Genomic DNA, 12,538 nt, shown 5'->3' on the forward strand with positions numbered 1-12,538 from the left:
ATCATTAAAAAAAAAATCCTGCAGGGCTTTCTGCAAAACTCAAGCCTTCTATGTCCAGCACAATTTATAACAGCTCCATAACAGAAACAGGCTGGAATATTCTCTCTCAGCCTCTTTCCACAACCTAAATGTTCATTAATTGTGGACCAGAAAATGGGAAATTAAGCAGACTTAAGAAAGAAGAAAACCAGCCACAGTGGTGCACACTTGTAATCCCAAGGACTTGAAGGCTGAGGCAGGTGGATTACAAGTTTGAGGTCAGCCTCTGCAACTTAGGGAGACCCTATCTCAAAATTTAAAAAAAATGAAAAGGGCTGGGGATGTGGCTCAGTGGTAGAGCAATCCTGGGTTGAATCCCTAGCACCACAGAAGAAGAAAAAAGGAAAATATCTAACATTCTGATAGGAAGTGATCTGACCAAGATAAAGAGCTACGTGAACAAAGCACATTGCACAATCGTACACAGGAAGTGCTGTCATTTATAAAAAGAGGTTGTGGAAAGAGGCTGAGAGAGAATACAAGACTCATATATTTTTGTATTTGCTTCCATTTGTAGAATACAGCTCTGAAAAAAATACACAAGAAATGCATGGGGTGGTTGTTGGAGGGGAAGGTTAATAGATAAGGGGGAAATTTCTCAGTATTCACACATATATTTAAAAAATTTTTCAAAACCATACAAAAGTTCCATCTATTTGAAATATAAGTGTCAACCTGATCGCATCATTTTCCTACTTAAGTTATTCAGGAATTCCCATGACCTCTCAGGGTAAAATATCTAAACATCAGAGTCTAAGTTCTCTCCACCTTTCCTACTCTGTACTTCAGCTGCACTTCTTGAACCACTCTGCCTCTGTAGATGGTGTCATTGTTCAAGGATTACCCCCAGGAAGACTTGCCTGCCTACCCATCCCTGGCTGCCTGGGTTATGGGTGTCTCATTTAGGTTCCTCTGATCCAAGCCTCTATCTATCCTAACAATTCTCTCTCTCTCTCTTGGTATCTTAGTTAGCCATTTTCATCCCCCCTAGATCCTAGGCTTACTGGGAACTGGAAGTTAATATTCTCATTTCTATATTCCCCAGCACCTAGCATGGTGTGCAGTTCTTGGTAGACATGCAAAAAATCTTGACTGACTGAATGAGTGAGATCATGAATATAATGAGGATTTATTATTTGAATTATTCATAACTATAATTATAGAAATTCGATTTCATTTATAACACAGTCCCAGACATGGGTGGGTGACATGTCTGTGTCGCAGTGAAACCTGGGTAACAGCCTCAGCTCAGGGACTGAACTGGGCGGCCCCATTACTCTCATTGTTGTCTAAGTGTCTGGGACACAAGATTCCGCAGTCCTTAGAAGTCAGAATTTTAAGCAGCTCTACAAAGAAGGAGGAAAACTAAAGACTTGAGGCAAAAGTTTCCAGAATACTCTTAAAAGGATTATTAAGAGGATCTAATAAAAGGTTCCATAAAGGACTTAGAGAAAAAAAATCACGCTTTCCAGGAGCAGGCAAGTGGGGCCCGGAATGAGAACACTTGTCCACCCCTGGGCTCAGACAAGGCCCACAGGAAGCTCTGCCTGTTGTGCCTAATGGATTTTTACAATTACCTAATTTTTTTCATCCCCTTCTGCCTCAAGGTGAATACCAACAAAGCTAATACCATCACCACCTCCACTGTGGACTACTGGCCTAGTTTCTTTTTCTTCTTTCATTAACCGCCACAGCACTGAACAGACTAAGTTTCCATTCCGGAGGCAATACACAAAATAGTTCTGCACTGCTGAAATTTCTAACGTATACGATAAAGTCAAGTTTTCTGTCCTTTCAATATAAAATGTCCCTCTAGTAAAACCCGTAGCAGAGGCGGTTCACTCTTCAGGACCCCAATCCAAATAAAAAGGCCCTTTGAACTGAGTCTTTATGGAAAGTCCAGGGTCAAGGAATTCGTTCCTCCTGAGTCTAATGATGAGTTACCTCTTCAGCCACCACACAGCATCTGCCACTGCCACTCAAGCCAGAAGCCTACCTGAGGTCAAGAGTGACTCCGTTATCACCGTGAATGGGCCACCCACTCAGGCCAAGAGCAATGGGCATCTATCTTTATAATTTTTTTTTTCAGTGCTAGGGATTGAGCCCATGACCTGACCTCATCACTGAGTTATGCCCCTCATCCCTACTATTTTTGCCAGTTCCTCTACTTCTTGTGAAAGTACCCAAAGTCCTTTTTGAAAACCACTTTTTATCAGGCACATGATTCTAATACCAGCTACTCAGGAGGCTGAGGTGGGAGGATCTCAGTTCAAGGCCAACCTAGGCAACTTAGTGATACCCTGCCTCAAGATAAAAGGGAGTTGGGGATATAAATCAAGGGACGGGGGATATAAATTAGCAACAGGACAACCCTGTGCTCAATCCCTAGTGCTGCAAAATCACCACCACCAAGAAAGGACAGAGAGAAAAAAACAAAATCACCTTTTAAACTAAGTACATGTGGCCCAAGTGGGACTGGATGGCCCGACTCTACCTCCTGTGACTCAGGCCTGGCCAATCATAGCATTCTTTTTTCTTTTTATTTTTTTGGGGGGATGGGTACTGGAGACTGAACCCAGAAGTACTTTAGTCAGTTTACCACTGAGTTACGTTCCCCACTCCTTTTTATTTTTTATTTTGAGACAGGGTTTCACTAAGTTGCTTAGGGTCTCACTAAGGTGCTCAGACTGGCCTCAAACTCACAATCCTCCTGCCTCAGCCTCCTGAGTTGCTGGCGTGTACCACTGCACATGACCTGTGGCATTCTTTGACCACACAGATGAAACTAGGAATAAGCCCATGACCCAGGGAAAGTTCACCTTAGAATGTTTGCTGGAGCTACCAGGAAAGAGGAATTCTTTATCAGTAGGAAAAGAGATTACCTGAAGGCAAAGATAATACAAAAGAAAGAAGACCCAAGAGACAGAGAGACTTGCAGAAGTTCCTGATGCCTGAAATCTCACTACGTCTGAGGCCACAGAAACTCTTGAACTTCACAAGCGTAAGAAGAGTCCATAAGAGGTCCAACCAATTTTTTTTTTTTATCTGCTTATATCAGTTTGGCTTTTTGCTTTCATTTTTTGTTTGGTTGCCTAATTTGGTTTGGTATTGGGGATGAAACCCAGTGGCACTTTACCACTTAGCCATATCCCCAGCCCTTTTTATTTTTCATTTTGAGACAGGGTCTCAGTAAGTTGCTTAGGGCCTCACTAAGTTGCTAAGGCTGGCCTCAAACTTGTGATCCTTCTACCTTAGCCTCCCAAGTGGCTGACATTACAGGCATGGGCCACCACACCTGGCTTACACCAGTTTTAATTATCATTTTTTTTAGTCATTCCTATAAGATTTTTGTCTTATACACAAAAAGAATATCATAGCTAACTCGCTTTGTGTAGGTCTGCATCCTTTTCCTTCTTTCCACTCCTCAAACTTAAATCAAACGCTAAAGGCTAAGCAGAAAGTCTGGTAAAAAAAGAAAAGAAATAAGCTCTCCAGATCTGTCTACAAACTGCAGCCTTATCCACCCATACAGAGCTTATTTATTTTTACCATTCTCTCACCCTCCTGCCTCCGCAGACATTAATCACACATGGAATGACATTCAAAGTTTCTTCCATCCCGATGAAGCCTTAGTTGCCTCATCTGTAAAGTGGGAGATTCGATAAGTCTCACAGGGTTCTGGGGAAGATAAGTACAGCAAAAGTATATTTTATAAAGGTGTCTTTCAAAAGTATCTGATATCCTTTATTCCTCAGGTAATCTTTCAATACAATCTTTTCAATACAATCAATATTGTATCCACATAAAAGGCAACAGATCATTGGAGGAATTGTTACAGAATGCTTAAGATATGTGAGGTACCTTGGACACGCAGAGACTACAACGGGTCTAAAAATGCCTTCATTTTATCTATTTAGTTTATTGGCGGAGATAGACAACTCCGCCAATAAACTAAATAGATAAGTTGTCATCAGAAAACAACCACCACAAAATATGCTACGGAAATTCAGAGCAAAGAAACCCTACTTTTTGGAAGAAAGGTTTCACAGAAGAGATTGGCCATCAATTGTGCTTTTATGCCAAGACAGTGTCACACCATCAGAAACATCCTCAGACAAGCCATTAACTGACTTTATGCACAGAAGCACCATACACACTTTCGGCACCTCATGACCCTAAATGCCTTATAAGTTCCTCTTCTAAATGATCCATGGAGACTAAAACATCCTGTCACTTTGTTACAAAAGAATAAGTGATATGAAACAATGTTAGGATAATTTTCTCAGTAAGAACTGTATTTCTTAATCAGAGGGAATTTAAGTCAAATTTATAATGCATGTTGTTTCCCGGAGATTCTTACTACCATACTTTTCAGTGAAAGTGCAAATTTCTTGAAAGCCTAGTATTACTTGCTTCTTTGTGTCCCCACTTTACCAAGTGCTCATTAAATCAATTAAAATGCAAAAGAGAGGGCTGGGAGTGTAACTCAGTGGTAGAGCCCTCGCCTAGCATGCATGAGACACTGTATTCAATCCTCAGCACCAAATAAAAACAAAGAAATAAAATAAAGGTATGTGTTCATCTACAACTAAAAAAAAAATTGTCTTAATGCAAAAGAGAGAGAAAAGAAAAAGGAATTGCATCTAAGAAAGGTGTAATCCCAGCGGCTTCGGAGATTGAGGCAGGAGGATTTCGAGTTCAAAGCCAGCCTTGGCAATGGCAAGGTGCCTAGCAGTTCAGTGAGATCCTGTCTCTAAATAAAATACAAAATAGGGTTGGGATGGGGCTCCGTGGCCCAGTGCCCCTGAGTTCAATTCCTGGTACCCAGAAAGAAAAAGTGTGAAAAATGTCACTCCCAGAAAACCTTAAATCATTTACATGTCCCAGAACACACAATGCTTCCTACACAGTGCTTTGGGCCAAAGCTATTCTCCTTGGAATGTCCTTCAATCTGACCCTCAATCCTCAGCTCCTGAAAATATCTCCTCCAAGACCTAGCTCAAATGACCTTTTTAAAAGGCACCTCTTGACATATTCAAGAAGCAGGAAACCTTTTTTCCTCTCTATGTACTCTGTACATTACTCTGCCTATCATTATATACAAAATTATACTGTTACTATTCACAAAATTATACTTATGTGTAGTTGTGTGTGTGTGTGTATGTGCAAATGTGTTTGTGTATCTGAAAGAATGAGAGACAGAACCTACCAGAGTGGAAATGCTATGAAAGTGGAGAACAGTTCTCTTTCTGTTCTGTATGCCCAGCACACACAACAGGGTTATATATATATATATATATATATATATATATATATATATATATATATATCAAACAAACATTGGTTGAACCAAACCAAATAAACAGAAAACCAAGAGGAATAGAAGAACTACCACTATGATCATTAGACTCTCCTGAAAGATTATACTTCCTAAAATTTAGAACAAATGCTGCCAGAATTAAACTAGTCATTTGCATATAAACTACAACATTTAAAACCAAGGAAAATAGGTGAAGAACTACCTCCCATGAAGACATTGGCCTTGATAACAAGGTTACTTTAGGATCAATGATTGGGTTGAAAGTTTGTAAGCTGTGTTCTCATCAACTACTAATTTTATGAACGGCTTGGAATGCCTCCAAATATTATAGAAAGTGAATACAAGACTGGTCAAAGATGACCCAGGCAATATTCAGTAAGGGCACAGAACCACTCTATAAGGACAAAAGATATGTGTCTTGTAAATTTAATTCAAAAGATGATGGTGACTCACATTCCATTCTGGAACCCACAGAAAGGCAGAGCATATAAAGATGAGAAATGTTCAACACTGGCCACCAGTTTCAAGACAAATTTTTGAAAAAGATCAATATGCATATGCAAATAAGACAGCTGTCCTGTTAGTTACAAAATAGATTAATAAATAGGCTTTCTCCTTAGAAAGAGATTATCAGTTAGCATGTAACTTAGAGGGGGTTAAAATTAAGTATGATCAATATCAACTAAAAAAAAAAAAGTAATCAGGACCTCCATAAAAGGTAAACACCAATAATGAGGCCCTTGCCCACATTATCTTTAAAAAAAAAAAAAAACTTTAAAGGCCAAAAAGTGTACAGAAATAATGAGAAGCCCAGTTGTCAACCTCCTATACTCCATACCTCAAGGACTAAATCATTGTCCTAACTCCACCACCCTCAGTGTCTAGTTGAGGGAAGAGACAAATATTCTTAGTAATTGTTATGTCAAAATAAACACATACTACTGGGACAGAATATGGAAATAATGAAGGGGAGGGAAGCAGAGGAGGTCAGGTAAACCAGCAGTGGATGCTACCTCTCACCCAAGTCCTGAATATTGTCCAGAAAAAAAAATCCCAAAGGAAAGAAAATTGCGATGGAAAAAAGAATAGGGTACACGAGGTATACAGATGTACCGGAATGCAAAGTCCCTGGCAGGTAGGATCAGTACCACCAGTTGTTATTGCTGTTTATTCTGTACAAATCCTAGCCCCTCCACAACCAGCCACTGTGCAAGACATAACAGTTAAGTAAGAAATAATAAAGCAACCAGTTGGCTGCGACCTTCCTAGTGTTCAACGTGACAGAATAAACTGTCCAAGTCCTTGTCCTCAGGTAGCACACCATACAAGGCAGGCGATTGCAAATCAGTGCAGTGCAAAGTCGGAGACGCTGATCCTAATTTCCCTACAGTTAGTAAGAGAGGAATTGGGGATTTTAACCCGAACTTATCCGACTTAAAGTTCTCGGGTGGACCACAGGACGGGGGAGGGAGGAAGGCGGGGAACTGAGTCCAGGGCTCACAACCACGCGGAGCCCCAGAACGCAGCCCGCCCGCGAGGGGCGGGCAGGAGGAGCGCCCGGTCGAATGGGAGCGGCAGGTGCGTGGCGCGGGTGTGGCTCTAGCCTCGACTTGCCTTCCGGTAACCTTCCCCTGACCGCGCCCATTGCGACCGGGTCCTAGAGCGCAGCAGCCCCCCCCACCCGCCAGAGGGGAGTTGAGGGCGCACCTTGGCGGGAGCGAGCTGCCGCTCTCCTGGGAGCGCGCTCGGGGCGTTCGCCTCCCGCGAGTACCGGTGCGCGGCTGAGGAGCTGCCGGGGGCCCCGGGTCGCTGAGGCGTGCCGCAGCCGCAGGAGCCTGCGAGGGACGCCGCGCCCGCACCGGCCCCGGCCTCTTCGCCCAGCGCCGCCCCGCACATCAGCAAAAGCAGCGGCAGCAAGAGCTCGCGAGCGGGCGCGGCGCGGCGTTCACCAGCCGGCCCTAGCGCGGGCGCAGCCATGTTGTTCCACGAGCAATGTGACCCCGTGGGTCACGTGGCCACGCTCTCGTTAAAGGGACAGCCCTTCCTTTCTCAACATTTTCTCCTTTCATCCTCACATTTCTCCTGTGATATGGGTTTCACAGAGCCATGGAGTGGTTTTTTGCCCAAAGTCACATGGCAGCGAAGGGTCAAAGCGAAATTTAAACTTAGGGAATCTAACTTCAAACTCTGAGTTTTAAACTGTTATCCTCTCCTTCATGGAATTCAATAAATTTCCCTTGACAGGAAATAAAGATGTTGAAAGATACCACAGTAAGGGATAGAGTTAGGGAAGTCCAGGCTGCGGGACGTGCCAAAGGGTACCTCCCAAAGTTTTATCCCACCCCAACAGTATCTGTACCACCTGGTGAATCAATATTGTCTTTTTTTTTTTAATATTTTTTAGTTCTCAATGGACCTTTATTTTATTTATTTATATGCAGTGCTGAGAATGGAACCCAGTGCCTCACATATGCCACGCAAGCTCTCTACCACTGAGCCACAACCCCAGCCCTAGAAATGTACTTTTCCCTCGCGCAGTGGCGCAGGTCTGTAATCCCAGCAGCTCAGGAGGCTGAGGCAGGAGGATCACGAGTGCAAAACGAGGCACTAAGCCACTCAATGAGACCCTGTCTCTAAATGAAATACAAAAGCGGGCTGGGGATGTGGCTCAGTGGTTGAGTGCCCCTGGGTTCAATCTCTTTTACCCCCCACCAAAAAAGTAAATAAATAAATAAATAAGCAAAGAAATGTAGTCTTGACCGAATCTCTGGAAACAGTAATAGTAATGGGTGGTTTAACAAAATCTCCAGATGATTCTAATGTACATCAGTTTTAAAAAGCACTGTTCAGTTTTAAGAGCTACAAAATGCAAAATTAAAAGATGAAAAGAGAATTTACTGATTAAAATTGACCTAGCAATCGCCTGCCCTGGTGGCAATGTCTCAGCTACTTAGCCTGCTGAAGTGGGAGGATCCCTTCAGTCCCAGGAGTTGGAGACCAGCTTGGGCAATATAGCCAGACCCTATTTCAAAAAAACAGACAAAACCAAAAACAGCGCCCAGATGCAACATCTAAATAAAGATTCAAACTGAAGACATAAAATTTATTTATCTGTATATATTTTTAGTCGCTGATGGACCTTTGTTTTATTTAATTATGGATCGTTATTTTACTTATATGTGGCTCTGAGAATCAAAACTAGTGCCTTACACATGCTAGACAAGCGCTCTATCTCTGAGCTAAAACCCCAGCCCTACTGATATAAAGTTTTTTGAGATAGTTTGAATAAGGGATAGAGTTAAAGAAATCCAGGCTGCAGGACATGCCAAATCGTACCTCCCAAAGTTTTAATCCCACACCAACAGTATCTGTACCACCTGGTGAATCAATAGAAATATTGTCTATTCTTATCTGGAATGCTTGGAACTAAAAGTTTTTGTTTTTCATTTTTTTGTTTTTGGCACCAGGGATTGAACTCAGAGGCACTTGATCACTGATCCACATCCCCAGCCCTATTTTGTATTTTATTTAGAGACATGGCCTCCCTGAGCTGCTTAGCAACTCGCTAAATTGCTGAATCTGACTTTGAACCCCTGATCCTCCTGTCTCAGCGTCCTGAGCCACTGGGATTACAGGTTTACACCACCACGCCTAGTTGAACTAAAAGTATTTCAAATGTCAGATTTTTTCCAGTTTTGGAGTTCTGGCATAGACTTCACAGGTAAAACATTTTTAATCTAAAAATGCAAAATCCAAAATGGTCCAAACTCCCAAACTTTTTGACCATAACATTAACACTCAAAAATCTTCCAATTTCACAATCTTGAATTTTTTTTTTTCCTGCAGTGCTGAGGATCAAAGCAAGAGCCTCAAGCATGTTACATCCTTAGCCCTAAATTTTGGATTGTTGAATGGATTTCAAAAATGATATTCAGCTTATAAGAATGAAAATGTGATCACTGAATCAAATTATGATATTTGAAAAAAAAATAATTACTGAAAATTTGTTTTAGGTTTTTAGGAGTAACAATAGTATTTGTGACTGTGTTTCCTTAAAAATTACTTTCTCAGCAAAAAAAAGAGGGGGCTGGGGTTATGGCTCAGTGCTAAAGCACATGCCTCACATGTGTGAGACCCTGGGTTCGATTCTCAGCACCACATAAAAATAAATAAATAAGTACATTTTTAAGAAAGAAAAAAAAGTCCCTTTCTTAGAGGTATATATGTGGAGCAAAAGATAACGTCATTGAGAATTTGTCTCCCCCAAAATGGGCAATGAGATGAGTAGCTAAGGAAAAGTATAATTGGCCATCAGTTGATGACTGTTGTAGCCGCTTGATGAGTATCCAGGTGTTTATTTTATTATTCTCTCTTGGCTTTAACATGATTTTTTTTTTTTTTTTTTTTAAGAAAAGTCCTTTCCTGGGCTGGGGTTATGGCTCAGTTGTAGAGTGCTTGCCTAGCATGTGTGAGGCACTGGGTTCAAACCTCAGCACCATATAAAAGTAAATAAATAAAATACACGTATTGTGCCCTTCTACAACTAAAAAATTTAAAAAAAAAGAAAGAAAGAAAGAAAGAAAAGTCCTTTCCTCCTTGTGGGCTATTTTACAACAGCTTTTACACATTTTTTCATTCGATTGCAACCAGTTGACAGGAGCGAGCTGTACTCTGCCCATTTCATCATTGATGAGGCTGCAAGTTCCATGTCTGAACCAAAGTTTTACGTATTTACTGTGCACAATCTATATTCCACAGAGGTCAAAGGTCATCTTTATTCATCTCTTTCAAATGGTCAGTCTCAGCACACGCTGGGTCAACTGCTCATCAGAGACCTGAAGGTCTTTGTTGTCGTCCTGTGACAGCAATAAGCTAGAAGCTCCATAAAGGTGAGGACCCCGATATTTTGTTCGTCCATATATTGGCAACGTTGGGTGTGTGGGAGACTCGGTGCAAGACTATATTCCATCTCGCGAGAACATCACGGAATCCCTTATGCCTCTCCAAAAGGCGCCAACCGGAAGAGCGTCACCCTGCCAATCAGCACCCGCCACGTGGCTCACGCAAGCCTTCTTAAGCGGAAGCTCACAAGCCCACGCTGTCTGCCCTCTTCATCTCCTTTCTCTCCTCTCTTTCTCTGTGCTCTCTTCCTCTGCTGTTTCTCTTTCTCTCTGCCCTCCTCTTCACCTCTCTCTGCCTCTCCTTTTCTTTCCCTTCAGGCAGCCCCCCCCCCCAATAAATCTCTTGTTTGAATCTCCACCTCAGGTGAGTCACGCGCCTTTCAGGCACAACGTGGCAAAGGTCGGGCCCCCTGATAGGCCCTCAGGGTGCACATTTCTTGAATTAATGTATATATATGAGTAAATGACAGAAATCATTATCTTTCTCCGAAGAGGAAGAAAATTCTTAAGAAAATGATACGGGTTGCAGACTAGCATAGAACTGTGTTTAAAGCTGCTCACTTAGCTGGCGCAGTGGCTCTCACGTTACTTCAGGTAAGCCATTATAGAAGATAAAGTAACTTTACTATTAGGTAAAGGATGAGCAGTGTCCAAGTAATCTCATTTTTAACAGGTTATGTCTCAGCAAAACCAAGCAAAATTAGGCAGCGTACTGTGTTGCATATCTGTAATTCCAGCCATTTAGGAGGCTGAGGCAGGAGGATGGCAAGTTCCAGGCCAGCCTCAGCAATTTAGTGAGGCCCTGAGCAACTTCGGGAGACCCTGTATCAAAATAAAAATTAGAAAGGACCAGGGATGTAGCTCAGGGATAAACCAGTAAGGTGCTCCTTGGCTCAACCCTCAACACACACACACACACACACACACACACACACAACCACTGGCCACTTACTAGAAATATGTGTGCATAAGAATGATAGTACCTCCTTCTTGGGCTAAGAGTGCAGCTCCATGGTAGAGCTCTTCCTTCACATGCCAGAGGTTCTGGTTTTTGTTTTGTTAATCGAAAGTTGGACACAATACCTTTATTTTATTTCTTTATTTTTATGTGGTGCTAAGGTTCAAACTCAGTGCCTCACACTTGCTAGGCAAGCACTTTACTGCTGAGCCACAATCAGAGCCCAGGATCCTGGTTTAATCCCCAGCTCTGCAAACAAACAAACAGACCCTCCTTCTTAGAGGTTTTATGAGGCTTAAAAGAGATCAAGTATGTAAGACTTAGCCTGATGCCTGACATTTAACATATCTCCAAAAACGTTTGCTGTTTTTAGGAATCACTGTCAAAGATGGAACTTTGTAGGGCTGGGGATGTGGCTCAAGCGGTAGCGCGCTTGCCTGGCATGAGTGCGGCCCCGGGTTCGATCCTCAGCACCACATACCAACAAAGATGTTGTGTCCGCGGAGAACTAAAAAAATAAATAAATTCTCTCAAAAAAAAAAAAAAAAAAAGATGGAACTTTGTGGGTTCCCCAGGAAGAACATTTTTTGTCCATCATAGAACTTCTTTGAAGGCTGGGGATGTGGCTCAAGTGGTAGCGCGCTCGCCTGGCATGCGTGCGGCCCGGGTTCAATCCGCAGCACCACATACAAAGATGTTGTGTCCGCCGAAAACTAAAAAAATAAATAAATAAATTCTCTCTCTCTCTCTCTCTCTTAAAAAAAAAAAAAAAGAATGTTGTGTCTGCCGAGAACTTAAAAAAAAAATAAATGTTAAAAATTCTCTCTCTCTCCTCTTTCACTCGCTCTTAAAAAAAAAAAAAAAAAAAAAAAACGGCATATGGTAAAAAAAAAAAAAAAAGAATGAACTTCATGCAATGAATTTTCCTTTAAAAAAAAAAGAGTCAGTTTTTATATTCTTCATCAGCCAAAGAAGGGATTGAGCAAGTTGCTCCAATTTCTAAAACATCTCACTATTAAGTATCCTTTTGTAGAAATTGCTTTTCAATCATTGATCATCAAGGTAACACAAGTCAAACCCACAATGAGATGTCACCTCCCCCCAGTTAGAATGGCTATGATCAGAAAGAGAAGAAACAATAAATGCTGTTGTGGAGAAAGAGGAACTCTTACACACTATTAGTGGAAATGTAATAATAGCTTGGCCATTTTGGAAAACAGTGTGGAGGTTCCTCAAAAAACTTAAAAGTATAAATATTAATGATCAAGCAAATCCTCTACTGGCCATATATCCAAAGGAAATGAAATCGGTATATTGAAA

The 12,538-nt window shown here is 41.7% G+C and overlaps 1 protein-coding gene across 1 annotated transcript in view; it reads right to left on the minus strand.

The window, feature by feature from the left end:
- SUMF1 (sulfatase modifying factor 1) overlaps positions 1-7,355 on the minus strand; it is an 82,393-nt gene extending 75,038 nt beyond the window's left edge. Inside the window, exon 1 of the mRNA XM_081276063.1 lies at positions 7,067-7,355. Coding sequence (XP_081132189.1) covers positions 7,067-7,336 — 270 coding nt within the window. The 5' untranslated portion in view covers positions 7,337-7,355. The remainder of the gene's footprint in view (positions 1-7,066) is intronic.
- Between the last annotated feature and the right edge of the window lie 5,183 nt (positions 7,356-12,538).

The sequence above is a fragment of the Spermophilus citellus genome (assembly GCF_964194105.1).
Source record: "Spermophilus citellus genome assembly, chromosome: 19".
In the NCBI taxonomy this organism is placed as follows: domain Eukaryota; kingdom Metazoa; phylum Chordata; class Mammalia; order Rodentia; family Sciuridae; genus Spermophilus; species Spermophilus citellus.